Consider the following 17,816-nt stretch of genomic DNA (forward strand, 5'->3'; position numbering starts at 1 on the left):
ACACTTTGGAGAACGAAAGTCAATTAGGATGCTCACCAATGTGGTGATGATGGTGCCGATGTGGTGTCAGGCCCGACAGGATGCCGTGATCTATCCGCACATTATTCACACACAGTGCCAGCACACCTAGACTGTATTGGTAATAGTTGGTCAAAGGGACATGACCATCTGCGATCACAAGATGAAACAGGCATTAGTATAACAGCATCAACACTGACTGATGTGAAAGAACTGCTGAACCATCAGGAGTCAGGGTTCCTATTGGACTGGCCCAGTTGAAATACAATTGACCAGAGTCAGGACCAATTAAGACTTTCCTCAATATCCTTGAAAACACAATACTATTCTGATGGACAATAACAGAATATGCAACAATACCCAATATATACACTATAACATGCATTGTACCACAACATGCTCAAAAATAATACTTTTAAAATCCTCTCACATCCTCTAAGACTGTATGTTACAAACCCCCAACATATTAACATACAGCACCACACAGTATAATATAATGGAACATAAGAGAATGAGAGGTGACCTTATTGAGATGTATAAAATCATGAAGGCTGAAGGATGAATGCACAGAGGCTTTTTCCCAGGGGAGGGAAATTAAAAACTAGAGGGCATAGATTTAAGGTGAGAGGGGAAAGATTTAAAAGGGACTTGAGGGGCAACTTCTTCACGCAGAGGTTGGTGCATACATGGAATGAGCTGTCAGAGGAACTGGTTGAGCAGGTTTTGCAGCAACATTTAAAAGCATTTCGATAAATACAAGGATGGGGAAGGATTAGCAGGATATGGGCCAAATGTGGGAAAGTGGGACTAGCTGGGAGGGCACCATGGATCTGTTGGGCTGAAGGGCCTGTTTCCGTGCTGTGTTGCTCTCTGATTCTACACACATGATAGGCTCTATCACAGTGGGTACATTTCTTACAGGCTACTCAACCATCCTCTCATTTCAAGCTTTATTTGAGGATCTTCTTCCAACCTTCCCTTTCACCTTTCCCAAAGCTTCCTCCCAACCTAACATCATGAAGATAGTAACGTTAAAAAAATCAAATCAATAAAAGTATGAAGATGCTTTAGTGAGACCAGACTATTCAGTACACATTTCTCAAGAAACTATAGAAATGATCCCTAAAAGATGCTTTAGTGGTGTAAAGTCAAAGTATGACCATTTTGATAAACTCCCAAATCTCTCTCTCTCTCTCTCTCTAACAGCTGGGAACATATCACCTCATCTGCACTTTCCTTGCTGCTTGCAAAAACAATCAACAGGGGAAAAAGTTTCTTGCTGGGCAAATTCCTGAAGCGAGATACAGGAAAGTTTACTGAGTAAATCTGCTCTCTTCATTGTCATTTTACTCCAACGAGGCACGACTGCAACTGTTGGCATCAGAGGACCACAAAAGCCTCTTCTGAGACGACGGCAGTGCTACTGTACATCCATTTCAGTACTGAACGTTAGCATGGGTATGCATGTTGATTCACCAGATACAGGTGGGGAGGCGCAGAGTGGCAGTGAAGCATGGCACCATCGCAGAGACTGCACATTGTGCAGATAGCAGAGAGCAGCTCTTTTTTAAAAGTTCATTCTCTGCATGTGGGCATCGCTGACAAGGTCAACATTTAATCACCATACATAGTTGTCCCTAAGGTTGTGGGTTTTCTTGAACCACTGGAGGCCATGTAGTAAAAGTGCTTCCAAAGTGTCATTTGGATGGGAGTTCCTGTATTTTTGAACCAGCAACAAAAAAAAGGAACAATGATACATTTCCAAGTCAGGTTATTGCCTGGCTTGAAGGTTATAGTCTTCCCACGTGCCTGCTGCCCTAACTTTTCTAGGTGATTGAAGATTCCAATCTAAGCAGAGGCACAACTGATCAAATAACCCAAATGATTTGGAAATTCCCAGTCGCGTTCTGGTCATTTGTCATCCATGGACTAAAATTGATCAAGGATGGATAATATAGGATACCCCAGGAAACTCAATGAAGACCAATTTCTCAGTGTCAGCTGTGACTCAGTGGGACTACCCTTATATCAGAGTCAAAAGCTTGTGTGTTAAATTCCCACAGCACACACTTGACCAAGTAAGGAATGCTGCACTGTTGGAGGTGCTATCTTTCAGATTAGATGTCAAACCAAGAGCCCTGACTGCCTTCTTGCTCAGAAGTAAAAGATCACATGGCATTATTCAAAGAAACGCAGAGGATGTCACCTGGTATCATGACCAATATTTGTCCCTCAGGCAACAGTTAGAATAGATAACTAGTCATTTATTTTTGATACAGTTTGTGGGAGCTTGCTGTGCATAAATTACATGCTGCATTTTCTACTCTACTACAGCAGCTACAATTCTAAAGTACAGCATTAGCTGGAAATCTCTATGGGAAGTCATGAAGTTCAGAAAGGTGATGTATAAACTAAAGCCTCTTTCTCTGTGAAGCACTTTGACTGTGTGGCATTTTCAAGTCCCAGAAATTGGACAGTTTCTACAAAGAGAGAGTCTGATCCACAAAGCCAGAAATAGTTGAGGCAACAAGTGCAAAAGCAGAACCTCTGGTAACAGGTTTTTTTTAATGTGCACAATTTCAGCACTTGCAGAGCCCGTCTCTGTCAGCAGATGGCAGCACTTAGCAGAACAGCACCACCTGGTGGCAGAGCAGGGTATAGGTCCCACTGAGCATAGACAGACAAGAGCACGCAAACAGACCCACAACACACAGATACACTACTTCTGATACCCCCTCACACACACATATCTGTCAAAGGGCTGAAAGTACATACTGTTTAAGTGGTTTCTCTCAGCTCTGAGTTCTTTTTTGAGATACGGTACTGCTTTCTCTACGGTAGAGAGACTCAGGCAGGATGCTCGAAAAGCCAGCAGGTACAGGGCTACCAGGCCTGTGGAGGGTGGCAAACCAGAGGACCTAAGGGAGAGAATTGTGAAGATTTGTCAAGTCTTTCCCCTCATCGTTAAGCACAGATCTTTAAAGACATTTCACAAATTCCAATTACTCAGCCCCACAGCCTCAAGATGATTGGGACCTTTCCACTGGTAGAACAAAATGTTTGTGTTACTGGAGCAATGGTCCAGAGGCCTGGATTAATAATGCCGAGGATCTGAGCTTAAATCCCATAGTGAGATTTGGAGAATTCAAAACTAGGCATTAGTCTTCTCTGCTCCAACGAAAACAACCAAGCCTACACAACATCCCTTCATAACTTAAACGTTCCATCCCAGGCAGCATCCACCTCCTCTGCAACTTCTCCAATATCATCATATCCTTCCTATAACGTAGTGACCAGAACTCCACACAGTACTCCAGCTGTGGTCTCACCAAGGGTAAGGAATAGAGGGAGAAGGAGGTGAGAATAAGAACTGGGGTTATGTATGTTGGGGCATAGCTCCTTTAAGAGAATGGGTCATGTGACTGCAGTGTGGGTTGCAAACCACTGAGTAGGCAGTCAACATTTGGAGTATGGAGCGAGTAGACTGAATATCTTCTCTGATGCCTGGCGTGGTTCTTGAGGAGACACCTCAGTACTAAGAGATTTAACACGGTGACAAGGATGGGGATGTTTGATGGTTTGTTAAGTGGAGGACAGGGCATCTTCAACATGGACCATCTGGAGATCCACACTGCGCAGTAAAGAATGAAATCCTTTGAGGACGGGTAGGACCAAGGGGGTAAGAGGGTATCACGGGAAACAGCAAGTGGATGGAGCCGTCAATGGTTGCAAGTCAGTCTCCATGACTATCACTGGCATTAGGTTGCAATCGGAGGAAGACTTGGTCAAATGTGGATGTGTTATCCAGGCTGCCATTGCCTTTCAAAAAGAGGTCTCAGACAAGGTGACCCTGATCACATATTTTGCATAAGACGATAAGGTACCAATTCCAGCTGCTAAGGTGAAACAAAAGACAAAAAAGGTTTCCATACTGAGTCAAGTAGTCAACCTGGTCCGCAAGACCGGACAAGTCGACTGAAGGATCCAGAACTGAGACTATATTTAAGTCAAGCGTGGGAATTGTTGGTGCCAGATGGCTGTTTGTTATGGGGCACAATGTCATCATTCCCCAGTCCTTGAAGAGGAAAATGTTGGAGCAATTGCACCAAGGGCACCCAGGGAAGGTGTGGATGAAAGAGGTGGCGCATAGCATGCAGTAATGTGTGGTGGACAAAAGTCAATGCTTACACTGAGGAGAAAGCAGGGTGGGGAAGTAACAATGGGCTGCATCATATCATGGGTTCTTCACTCAGTATTTGTATTATATAAAAGAAAAAAAATGTCTAATTGTATGCAAATAGTTTAAGTGTGCTGTTGTTGTTATGCGGATTGCTGTTTAGAGGCAAAGGGTGTTATGAATGTTGGGGTAGAGCTCCTTTAAGGAGACACGTCATGTGGCCTGAGGCATGGACTGAGCTGGTTGGGTACCACCCCGAGTGGGCAGTCAATGTTTGGAGTGTGGAGCAAGTGGACTGAATAAAGATCTCTGATGCCTGGCTGTGGAGTACTCTTGAGGAACAATGAGGAAAGGGTTAGCAGAGACCAAACTACTGGCCTTAGCAAAATATATTCAGGTGGGGTGGGGATTGTGCATGTTGTTCTGAAGTGAGTTTTCCCTGACAAAGTCACTTTACATTACCTTTCAATTATCCTACTTTACCACACTACCCCTTTTGAGGAACTTTTATATTCACAAAGAGAACACTATTACAAGGATTCCCTAACATCAGACAAATGCATTCCCTTCTTTTAAAAATAGATGCAACTTCACACCTTCCATCTTTAGGAGGCCTCTTCACATCTGCCCAGAGTCTGATAACTGAACTCAAGCTTTCAATATATAACAGGTATCCGTTCAGGTAGCAAGTTAGGCTCCAGCAAGAACAAATTCCTCCCTGGCCCATTTCCCTGTATTCAATACATCAATAGCTCAAGGAAAATGTGCCCCTCATGTTACATACCAAAATGTAGTGGCTGAGGCAGAGAACATAGGTACATGGGAATCTAATTAAATGACATGAGGGGAAAGGAACACAAGGGTATGCTGACATGGTTAGATGAAGTAGGGTGAGGAGAGGATCATGTCAAACATTGCAAGAATGAAAGTGTGTTTATACAGTGCCTTCAAAATGTCCCAAAGCACTTCAAAGGAGAGATTATTTAACACAATTTTACACCAAGACCAGAAAGCTATTTGATAAGCGACCAAAAACCTGGTCAAAGACATAAGCTTTAAATAACATCTTAAATAAGAAGGGGTGGAAAGGGAGGGAAGTTTGGGGAGAGAATTTCAGAGCCTAGGGCCTAGGTGGCTGAAGAGACATCACCATTGGTGGAAAGAAAGAAAAATCAGGAATTGTCAGGAGGCCTGAAATAGAGGAACACAAATAACTGAAGGTTGTTGGAGGTTACAGAAATTGTGGAGGGGTGAGGCCATGGAGGGATTTGAAAATTAGATTGGGAACTTTTGAAACCAAGTCACCGCTGGACTAGGAGCCAATCTAAGTTAATGAGCAAAGGGTGAACAGGATTGCTCTGAGTTAGGACACTAACAGTGGCATTTTAGATGACCTCAAGTTTTTGGAATCGTACGGTATACAGGACCTCACAGTGCAAGAGAAAGGGACCAGCTTGTGGCATTTTTGGTATTAGACTGAGTCCACCTACTTGAAGCTTCGGGGTGGGGCCTGGGAGACTGATTACCTGGACAATTTGCCCTGAAGGTCAGTTTTCAGCTTATGTAGGTATTTTCGTTCATCCTGCAAGCTGTGCTCCGGTGATAATCGGAGGGCAATGTGGACACTGGGATTGGCTGGCAAAGCCGAGATCGTCGATCGCAGGAGATGCACATTTAGGGACCTGATGGTCTCTTCTGGATTGGCCTGTAGATCTGAATGAAACAGAAAAGGGTGCAAGAGTTTTTATCAGGGGTAATTTCAATGGATTTAATAGCAAATTAATTTCCATCAATTAGTATACAACAAACCCACCTCCCTCCAATTTTCCTTCATCGTGCATGGCTAGTGTTTTGCACTTGCATCTCTTTAAGATTGACAGTTGGCCACACATCTTAAAGAGAATGCTATTTGCGTGCAACCTGTTTATGGGCACACACACTGCTCTGTGCAGGCACATGCAGCAACACACAGTTACAAGCCTACACACACATATAGATACGTACGCATGCAACTGCACACATGCTCAGAGACAGCTGAACGTGCAAACTCCACATAGTCACCCAAGGCCTGAATCAAACCCGGGTTCCTGGTGCCATGAGGCAGCTGCCACTGTGCCACCCAGTTGTTACTTGTTTACCAGCATTTCATCTTTTCTCGAGAATCCTGTGCCCTTGGAGGAAAGTCAGTTTCACAGCAGTGACATCAGCACCTCAAAAGTGTGGCGAGAACATGCCAAACAAACCCAGCTCTTCTTCATTCAGGACAAAAAACTGCAATGAAATGACCCTTATCCCACAGCACAGAAGCTCCTTTCTGATCTAAAGTAGCCAGTTCTCTAGTTGGCTACATGACATGTTGCTTTAAGAAACAATCCCTATACACTCTATGAACTTTTCCTCGAAGGTACCATTGCCAAGTTGATTAATCCAATCAATATGCATGTTAAAATCACCTATAATTACTGATGTGCCCTTCTATCAAGCCTTCATTATTTCCTAGTTTACACTATGCCCTACTTCGGAATGTGTGTCTTGGGGCCTCAAATTACTCCTACCAAGGAGTTTCTTCCCTTGCTTTTTACTTCCACCCAGACTGATTCAACATTTTGGTCCCAGTGCCAATATCATTCCTTAATACAGCCTGACGTCATCCCTAACCAATAAAGCAACTCCATCTCCTGCTTCTTCTCGTCTATCTTTTCAGAATACTGAGTACCTTTGGATGTTTAACTCCCAGTCCTGACTCTCCTGTAACCACGTTTCAGTAATCCCCATACTGATGATTTGTATCTATCTGTGCCGTCAGCTCATCAACTTTATTCTGAATATTGCATGCATTTATGTACAAGAATTTTAATAAGTCCTACTGAATTGTCTTTCACTTCTAACATTTTCTTGTGCTCTATGCTTTCCACACTCTCCATTCTTCTTTATTGATCCCTGATAATACTGAGCCTCTTCTGTCATTTATTCACGTTTTGATCTTTTATGTTTCCTTCCTTCACTATAATCGCTAGACTAGCCCTGCCTGTTTATGCTATTAACTTCTACCTCCTGCTCACACGCTGGCATACTGCTTTGGTTCTCACCCTCCGCCCCCCCCAACCCCTTATTAGTTTAAATTCACCTGAGCTGCATGAGCAAACCTCCCCTCCAGAATGTTGGTGCCCCTCCTCTTAAAAAGTAACCCGTCCTTTTTGCACAGTCCCACCTGCCTTAGAAGATCCCAATGATCCAAAAATCTGAAACCTCCCCCACCCCCCCACACATGTTTAGCCATGTGTAGAGCTGTAGTATCTTCCTATTCCTTGCCTCATTACCATATGGCATGGGGCTTAACCCCAATATTATAACCCTGGAGGGCTTGTTTATCAACTTGTGCCCCAGCTCCCTGAACTCTCCTTGCAGGACCTCATCACTTACATTAACCTTTGGCTGTTCACCCTCCTCCTTCACTATGTTCTGAGCACCTTGGTTCTGTGGTAGCACTCTTGCCTCTTGTGTCAGAGGGTTGTGGCCTCAAGCTCTATCCCATAGGCCTGCGCACAAAATTGTAAAATCTAAGCTGCACTGGCATGATCTGGCTTTGATGAACATAATAAGGTCCCTATTTGAAGAGCAAGGGAGATTGTCCATCTATTCGCACCAATTTTTTATCTCCAATCAACTTCACTGACAACATTTATCTCACTGCTAGCTGCAGGATTTGGCCTTGCTGACACTGGCTTCTGCTTTTCCCCACGTTACTTCAATGGCAGTGAAGCATTTTAGAATTTTGGGATTGGGAAAGGTACTATTTAAACGCTAGGTTTTTTTCCTCTCAGAGCCTTCATATTGTTAATTATAAGCTCTCCCATCTTGGAGGATTTAAAGCCTTTAATATATTCAAAGTGTAGCCTTGTTTGTTTGTGTCGGCAGATTAGATTCTCAAGCATCAAAACTTGCCTTTCTTATTAGAATTGATTCTTTAATACCATTCTAAGCTACAAGAGCTTGTACAATTCTCATTGGGGTAAGTTGAATTGTGTGAAACATTCTTGGTTTAAGATCTGTAATTAAGTGTTGGGTTTCCATATTGAGGGTATCACAGGCAACATATTAATTGTAAATTAGATACTATACATAAATAGGTATTGACAACACAAGCAAATTATTTTATATCGAGACCTCAAACCTATGGTAGGGGCATAAATAAGTTCTGAAGAACAATTCCAAACATCTGATGTCTTTAAGTTTGAGTACCTCAATTCAGTTTCACCCTTCCCTTACCCCACATCACTGATACACACATACCAATCGTGATCACTGAGTATTGATAGGATAAGGGAGGGGAAGTCATCTTATGTCACTATAGCTAGTTGTAATTCCCTAATTTCCTTCCTGAGATCAGATACCTAAACTGTTCTGCTCAGTGCCACAACAGACAGACGGACAATGCACTTGTCCAGGATTTGTTTACAGCAGGTGACAAATTTCCATCTGTGCAGCATTAGCTCAAAAGTTGCCCAATGACACATCCTGCAAGCCCTTCTTGTCCTCACTCTGGTGACATCTTCAACACACGTAGGATCAGCTTTTGTGTGTACACTGATGACACCCAGCTGTACCTTTCTATCATTGTACTGCCTATGTGCCATGTTCAAAATCTTCCAGAGCTACACATTCCCAATTGTCTTCAACTCCTATGACAAACTCTTTAAGCTGCCATTGGCTCCATCCTCTCCACTCTTGTAGACTGAACAAGGTGTTCACAATTTGGACATTCTGGTTGGGCTCAAAATGAGTTTCTAACTTCATACCCTCTACATTATAAAGGTAGCCTATTTCCCCCACTGCAACACTGCCTATCTCTACCTACTTGCCATGGAACGCTTGTTGAGTCCTTCAGACTTGGTTACTCCAATGGTCTTTTGACAAGTTTCCCATGCTTCATAAAACATCAGCACATCCAAAACTTAGATCTTATCCAGTTAAATACATCTCACCCGTGTCCTCTCTAACTACATTGAATCCTAGTCGCCAACACTTCAAATTTAAAATTCGCAACTTCATGTTTAAAGTCTTTCTTGGCCACACTCCTCCCCATTTCTGTAACTTCCTCCAGCCCTACAATCACCGTTCTGAATCTTCCATTCCCCTGACTCCAGAATCTTGTATATCTTCTTCTCCATCTAGTCCATCATTAGAAACTGAACAACCAACAGGTTAGGTTTCTTTCTCCCAAAGTCCCTCCCCATAACAAGGCTATGGATCAAGTGCTGGAAAATGGGATTAGAATAAGTAGGCGTTTGATGGCCAGCACAGACATGATGGGCTGAAGGGCCTCTTTCTGAATGTAAAACTCCATGACTCTTTTAAAGACCTCTATAACCCTCACCTCATTAGCCAAACACTTTGTTCCCTTTGTCAACATTTCCTGTCTCTGGATCAGTACCCATTTTCCTTTTAGTCTCTGAAGTGTGCAAGAACGTCTTTTGGACATTAATAAGCGCTATGTAATTGCAACTATTGTTGTGTATTCCAAGTGAAATCCCACGACAATCTTGCATTTTTATAACCCCGTAAACAGAATTAAAAATTCCAAGTGGTTTCACAGAAACATTATCAAAACGGAATGTCACACCAAGCCATGTAAGATCTTATCAGGACAGGTGCCTGAAAGATTCAGTTAAAAAGGTGGATTATAAGGCATACTTTGATGGAGGGGTGAAAGATAGATGTTCTTATGACAGAGTTTAGAGATGGAATTCCACATTGAGGCTTATGCAACTGATGGTGAATGTCAAAAGCCAGGGTTGCACAACAGGCCAAAATTGGATGATCACAGAAGGTGGAGGGAGGGAGGGAGGGAGGGAGTTATAGCAAACCCAATCAAATGTGGACTAAACACTCAAAACGTACAATGTGTAATCTCCCAGTCACATACATAAGTAGTCCCCATTTATTACTACACAATACACTGTGTTGAAGAATACCCAGAAAATTGTTAGATTCAGACACTTTGCTTTCCTGGCCTGAGGAGTTATATGTCAAGCTCAGCAGAAAGTGAATGTTGCTGGAGTCAGCAAATTTATAACAGCCTTCGGTCAAAGCTCAAGGTTGCAGCACAATTGAAACCTTTCCCCTCCACCCCTCCCCTTGTGAGCAAACATCTGACAAGTTGATTATTATTCCTTTTAAAAAGAAATCTTTTTATAACATGAAACGTCACTTAGCAGTCTCTCTTACTTCCCTTTAGTACTGAGAGGGGTGGGAGACAGATACTTTCAAAGAGTGGCAATTCATATATATAAGATCAGCAAAAACATTGAAATAAATACTTTGATTTCCCAAACTTTCCAACAAACGTTTTATTTCCAATCTCAACCTCAATGTTCCATCACACTCTTAACACCCCTCCCTCACAGAGAAGGTGGAGAGCAGGAGGAGGATTTACAGAGATAGGAGTGGATTGGAGCAATGGAAAGGATTTGGGGGAGCAGGACAAGAGGGGGGACAGTGAGGTGGGAGAAAACAAGAGAGACGTAGAGTGAAAGAGAGAGAGGGTGGGGGGAGGCAGGGAGGGAAGAGTTAGAAAGAGCAGTCTGTGTGTGAACATTGATCTGTCAATACATCATCTCTTATACAGTCCCCTACAATTGAACAGCCTAATGACGTGATTCAAACCCTCACACCGAAAAGCTAAACTGTCAGGGTGCAGAATGGATCCTAATTGGAACAGGCATCAGAGTGGAAAATACTGGGGCAAAGCAAGACCCTTTCATGAAACAAGTGTCTGAGGGATGAGGCAGCATTACGTCTTCAGGAACAAGTGAAAAGATTGAAACTATTGAGGCTTACATTTACATTGGTGATCTCCAGGATTTCACCCTGAACCACCTGTATTCTCTCGTACTCACACTGATCAACAGTCAGACTGAATCATTGTAGAAATGTTTTGTAGCTCAGTGACCCTTCTTGGATTATGTGGGTGGTCAGCAATGAATTGCAGTCAAGAATGGTCATGTTAGTTACAACTGTTTGAAAGAAGGATTCAGTTGGAGACACCGGTCTGTGAGAGGGGCCACTGTGATTTTTAATAAAACAATGTGCAGCAAACACATGCTCTGAACAAGTGTCAGAAAACTGAAAATCTGCTGTTCAGTTTGAAAAGAGACAACTCCTATACTGGAATTAAATTCAGATGTCAATGGAATCAGTGCCTGATCAGAAGGACAGGTTTCCCAGGTCCAATTAGAGAGCTATGGTATATATATCCTTCTGTAACAAGGGCACTGATGGTGAGAATTCTCCCCTCCTACCTCCTAAACTCAGCACAGATGACGCAACCTCTTCTATATCGCACTAGCAGAGCCAGGATACAGAAAATGCTTCAAATTACTGCACCTTGATTTTACATTCCATCCAATGTAATTTACACAATGTCTACTAAGCTTACTGAGTAAAACAGCCAACAAAGATTGTTACACAAGATGAAAACTCAAGAGACTGGCCATGAAAAGGTTCTAATTATAGTAACATAGGAAGATATGCTCCATCTGCCCTTTCAGCTTGCTCTGCCATTCGATAAGATCATGGCTAATTTGATTGTGGTCTCAACTCCGCTTTCCTGTCTGTTCTCCCCCGTCCCCCTGCCCCCCCCCCGCCCCAATCCTTCACCCCTGTCTTTCAACACCAACATCTCCACATCATTTCAAGAACCTATTATTCTCAGCCTTTAATGGCTCAGCCTCCGGTGTCTTCTGGAGAAGAGAATTTCACTTACTAAATATCCATTTAGAGAAGAAAATTCTCCTAATTTCCATCTTAAAAGATAAGTCTTTTATTGTCTAAACTGTGTCCCCTAGTTTTGGTCTCCCTCACAAAAAGAAGTATCTTATCAGTGTCCACTTTATCAAATCTGCTTAGAATCTTATTTGTTTCAGTCAGATCACTTTTTATTGTTCTAAACTCCAATGGGTAAAGGCCCAACCTGTTCCAACCTTTCTTCATCCCAGGAGTGAGTCAAGCGAATATTTTTTGAGCCTCTTCTAATGCAATAATATCCCTCCTCAAATAAGGAGACCAAAACTGTACACAAGACTCAGGCAGTGGTCTCGCCAAGGCCCTGTACAGCTGCAGTCAAACTTCCCTACTTTTATATTCCATTCTTCTTGCAGTATACAGCAACAATCCATTTGCCTTCCTAATCACTTGCTGCACCTTTGATGATTCATGTACCAGGAAACCCAGATTGCTGTGTACCACTGAGTTCCGCAACCTCTCCATTTCAAAAAGTATACTGTTTTGTATTCTTCCTATCATACTTACTTAATGCGAGGAGGAGAATCTGCATGCAGGATATCAACAGCAACTTTCTGGGCTGCATATTGTTCTTCAAGAAAACAACCTGTTTCATTAAACACAAAGAGAAATCATTTAAAGATGGATGGCTTTTCCATTGATAAACAAGGAAAGAAAAAGATCTAGGGACTATTATTGACCATTCACTTAAAATACCTAGTCATCAGGGAACTGTCATTGACAAGGCTGATTATTCACCAGAAACCATCTCAAGGGGATTTTATTGCAGGTCAAAATAAGCTTTTCTATCTTGATGTAGTTTACTGATGAGGCAACATTTAGAATTGGATGCTTAGTTTAAGGCATCCTTGCTTCAAACCAAAATAGATTAAACATTGGAGAGTATTCAGAGAACAACACAAGAATAATTAGATCTCAAAGAGGATTCATAATAATTTAAATTGAAGACAGGAAGATTGTAAAATTGTTTTCATTTATTGGAATTATGCAATCAACTGAAAAGCAATACCGTTCAATATTCTGGGTCCATTATTGAAAGCTTACCTGGATGACTAGCATAGTTACGATGTTTGTGAAGGCTAGCATAGTTACAATGCTTGCAAAAGCAGGAGGAATTGAGACAGACCTATTAGTGTGATCTAAAATTCAGAAGCAAAAGCAATCCCCAAGGGCAAAACAAATGATAAAGGAAGGCCAATAATTTCTATTAAATTCTGAACATTAATTTTAAATTAAGGTAAAAAGGTAAAGGGTAAAGATAAAGATACCATAGTCCCAAAAGAGAAAACGCTGGAAAATCTCAGCAGGACTGGTAGCATCTGTAAGGAAAATTAAGAGCTGACATTGAGTCCAGATGATCCTTTGTCAAAACCATAGTCCCAGATGACCATAGGCTGCTTTCCGCTTTGAGAGAGAGCATTGACTGGGTGGTGATTTAAATTCAATCAAAAAATAATCTGGAACAATCTACAGGTGACCTTGAAACCATTGTTGATAGTGAATCCATTTGGTTCACTAATGTTATTTAGGGAAGGAAATCTGCCATCCTCATCTGGTTTAGCCTACTTATGACTCCAAAGCCAATGCAACGTGGTTGACTCTCAACTGCCCTCTGAGCAATGAACAATAACTGCTGGCCAGCGATGCTCATGTCCCACAAATGAATTTAAAAAAATAGAAATGGGATGGATTTTATAGGGGCGACACAGTGGCACTGCTGCCTCACAGAGCCAGGGAACCAGGTTCAATTCTAGCCTTGGGTCACTGTCTGCGCAGAGTTTGCACATTCTCCCCTGGCCTGTGTGGGTTTCCTCCGGGTGCTCCGGTTTTCTTCCCAGGCTCCAAAGATGTGTAGGTTTGGTTGATTGGCCATGCAAAATTGCCCCTTAGAGTCCGCGGGACTAGCATGGTAAACACTGGGGTTACAGGCTTAGGATCTGGATGGGATTGTTGTCAGTGCAGGCTTGATGGGCTAAACTGCCTTCTTCTGCACAGTAAGGATTCTATTATTTAACCTGAGGATCATTACACCTCAAACAAAGGGAAAGGTTGAGAAGGCAGGAAGAAGAAGCCTGCATGAAATAACCTTAACCAGTATGAGAACTGAACCCTTGCTGTTGGTGTTGCTCTGCATCACAAATGGGCCATCCAGCCAACTGAGTGAACAGACTTATATAATTATATACACTCAAAACACTAAAACCATAACAGTTAAATATTCAATAACCTCACATTAACTAAATCCTTTCAGTTAACAGCCAAAATTCACTTTCCCACCTTTAGTCAGCCAATCTCACCATTTATCACTGATTGAACTCTGGCTTCTTGTTTAAGCAAAAATACAACAATCTGGCAATAACACGTGATCATCAGGGCTTGAGTCTGGTAACAGTGCAGTTCTTACTTCCTGCTTCTTTGTGGCTACTGCACGAAACACACTTGAACCAGTTTGTGAAGACCTTAAGTGTGACTAAGGAGCACAACATCAAGATCCTGAGATCCAAATCATTTTGGAAAATTGATCGCAATAAAAATTCATCGTTATTTTTTCCTCTTACAGGCATATGGAGTGGGAGGTGCTAATATGCACTTTGGGTGATGGTGCAAAATGAGTAATAGTGATTCAGACCTCACCCAATCACTGCCTTTGAGCTGCTATGATTGTGTACCCACTCTGTGCACTTCCCTTTCCACAACAGTTCTCCCCATTCCCTCAATTGTACATAGTAAGAGGACAGCATGGGCCGAACTCCTGAACAGGACCTGCATAATACTTGCAATTTATAATCACAGGAACACTCACGTCATTTCAAGCAGAGTTAACAAAAGAAGTAGGAGCAGGAGAAGACCAGCAGAGAAGTTGAGCCATTGAATATATTCACAGCTGATACCGAGCTCCAACTCCACTCTATACCTACTCCCGCTATTCCTCAATTCCCCAAGACATGAAAAATTTGTCTATTTCAGACTATCACAATCCTCTAGGGTAGAGAATTCCAACAGCTCACAACCCTTTGACTAAAAAGATCTCTCCCCATCTCAGCTATAGTCATTATGATACAGGAGGAGGCCATTCAGCCTATGCTGGAGTATTTCAGAGACAGCTTCAGTAACTGGAGCAGTCAACAGCACACACACGTTCAGCCCTTTATCAGAAAATGGTGCCCCTTGTCCCAGTCAGGGTAAACGACACTTCAGTCCCCACTCTATCAAGCCTCTTCATAATCTTGAATATTTCACTGGGATCACCTTTCAGTCTTCTAAACACCAGAGGGTATAAACCCAAATTACTCACCTCATATCAAAAGACATACCTCTTACCAATATCTCTACAGTCAGATTATAATTTGGGGGATATGTTATTTACAAGGACACCAGAGGCAGCATTTTATTGCCAGGTAACAATTGTGTGGAACCCTCGGCTGCCCTTTTAGTCAAAATATCCTACAGGCTAATTGATCTTGGGTCCATCTTGAGATCAACGGGAGAATTTTCTATTGTCAGCCAAGTTCCTCTCCAGATGGCCTTTCCCACTTTAAAAAAAGGAATGTAAATGTGCGACACTCGAATTAAAATACAAGCCAAATTCCTCAGACTAAGAATTTAAACTTCAACTCTTGCTCCTGTAGTTGATGTTAAACCTCTAAATCTGGGACTGTCTCTGCGAGCTACAGCCAGGTAGGAAGGTCTTTGTCTTTAACTCTCGAGGGCTGGAGAAACTAGTTAGAGAACGGATATGAATAACGGGGTAAAGGTATAGTTTACAATTGCTACATAGCCTACGGTGGTGTGACAGATTTCTGCGCGATGATCCTGGGTCTATAAAGGTATCTAATTCACAAATGAGCCTGCAACCAGCCCACAGCGATCCGAGCCCGGACTGAAGAGGAGACAGGAAGTCGTAAAACAGCCCAGATTCCCGGTTGCCCAGAGCTGCTCGTCAATCGTCCCGCAATGAGAACTAACACAGCATCGTACACTATACCTGAAAACAAAAATGAAAAACAATACCCTACCAGCCAGCAGTCAAGGTACCATGGGCTGGATGATCTTTTTCTGTGCTGTAACACTATGAGGAAGTGTGAGAAATGGTGCCTTTCTTTCTCCGAATCGGTATCATGTGAGCACTCAGCTGATTCCAGCCGACTTCCCTCAACAAGTGGAGGATGGGATTTTGTTGTTGATTCCCTAACAGTGATCCCGCTTGCCACATTGACCTGTGAAGTTTGTGTCGATGAGTTTAAAGTACACGGAGCTAAATAGGTTTGCAACCCTGCAATATTAATTTATAACATATATCCATGTGCACATATTTTGCAATGTGGAGATGCCGGCGTTGGACTGGGGTAAACACGGTAAAAAGTCTCAGAACAACAGGCTAAAGTCCAACAGGCTTATTTGGTAGCAAAATCCACTAGCTTTAGGAGGCTGCTCCTTCGTCAGGTAAGTGGGAGTTCTGTTCACAGACAGAGCACATAAAGACACAAACTCAATTTACAAAATAACGGTTGGAATGTGAATCTTTATGGGTAATCAAGTCTTAAAGGTATAGACAATGTGAGTGGGGGGAACATTAGGCACAGGTTAAAGAGATGTGTATTGTCTCCGGACAGGACAGTTAGTGAGATTTTACAAGCCTAGGCAAGTTGTGGGGGTTACAGATAGTTTGACATGAACCCAAGATCCCGGTTGAGGCCTTCCTCATGTGTGCAGAACTTGGCTATCAGTCTCTGCTCAGCAACTCTGCATTGCGTGTTGTGAAGGCCACCTTGGGGATTACTTACCCGAAGATCAGAGGCCAAATGCCCGTTACCGCTGAGGTGTTCCCCAACAGGAAGAGAACACTCTTGCCTGGTGATTGTCGAGTGGTGTTCATTCATCCGTTTCGTAGTGTCGGCATGTTCTCCCCAATGTACCATGCCTCGGGAATCCTTACCTGCAGCCTATCAGGTAGTCAACATTGGCCAAGTTGCAAGAGTATGTACCATGTACCTGGTGGATGGTGTTCTCATGTAAGATGATGGCATCCGTGTTGATGATCCGGCACGTCTTGCAAAGGTTGCTGTGGCAGGGTTGTGTGGTGTGGTCACTGTTCTCCTGAAGGCTGGGTAGTTTGCTGTGGACAGTGGTGTGTTTGAGGTTGTGCAGTTATTTGAAGGCAAGAAGTGGGGGTGTGGGGATGGCCTTGGTGAGATGTTCGTCTTCATCAATGACATGTTGAAGGCCCCAGAGAAGATGTCATAGCTTCTCCGCTCCAGGGAAGTACTGGATGATGAAGGGTACTCTGTCCGCCATGTCCCGTGTTTGTCTTCTGAGGAGGTTGGTGCGGTTTTTCGCTGTGGCGTGTCAGATCTATCGATCGATGAGTCAAGTGCCATATCCTGTTCTTATGAGGGCATCTTTCAGCGTCTGGAGGTGTCTGTGGTGATCCCCTTCATCTGAGCAGATCCTGTGTATACGGAAGGCTTGTCCATAGGGGATGGCTTCTTTACCGTGTTTAGGGTAGAAGCTGGAGAAGAGGAGCATCATGAGGTTATCCATGGGCTTGCAGTACAGTGAGGTGACCATCCTTAATGGTCACCTCACGTGTGTCCAAGAATGCAACTGATTCCGGAGAGTAGTCCATAGTAAGTCTGACAGTGGGATGGAACTTGTTGATGTCATCATATAGTTGTTTCAGTGATTGTGAACAATGAATCCAAAGGAAGAAAATGTCATTGATGTATGTGGTGTATAGCATCGGTTGAAGGTCCTGTGAGGTGAAGAAGTCTTGTTCGAACATAAAGATGTTGGCATATTGAGGTGTGAATTTGGTCCC

The 17,816-nt window shown here is 42.9% G+C and overlaps 1 protein-coding gene across 2 annotated transcripts in view; it reads right to left on the reverse strand.

Moving 5' to 3' along the window:
• Positions 1-16,185, reverse strand: part of LOC145355959 (transcobalamin-2-like) — a 38,609-nt gene extending 22,424 nt beyond the window's left edge. Inside the window, exons 1-5 of one of the 2 annotated variants that reach the window (XM_080208473.1) lie at positions 16,015-16,185; positions 12,506-12,584; positions 5,722-5,908; positions 2,794-2,936; positions 37-168 (exon numbers count right to left, since the gene is read on the reverse strand). In XM_080208473.1, the coding sequence (XP_080064599.1) occupies positions 37-168; positions 2,794-2,936; positions 5,722-5,908; positions 12,506-12,563 (520 nt within the window). In that variant the 5' untranslated portion in view covers positions 12,564-12,584; positions 16,015-16,185. Of the gene's footprint in view, positions 1-36; positions 169-2,793; positions 2,937-5,721; positions 5,909-12,505; positions 12,585-15,781; positions 15,878-16,014 lie in introns of those variants that run through there. The other variant, XM_080208472.1, reaches the window with a different exon arrangement.
• Between the last annotated feature and the right edge of the window lie 1,631 nt (positions 16,186-17,816).

The sequence above is a fragment of the Carcharhinus amblyrhynchos genome, chromosome 20 (assembly GCF_965287045.1).
Source record: "Carcharhinus amblyrhynchos chromosome 20, sCarAmb.v2.hapA, whole genome shotgun sequence".
Taxonomy (NCBI): Eukaryota; Metazoa; Chordata; class Chondrichthyes; order Carcharhiniformes; family Carcharhinidae; genus Carcharhinus; species Carcharhinus amblyrhynchos.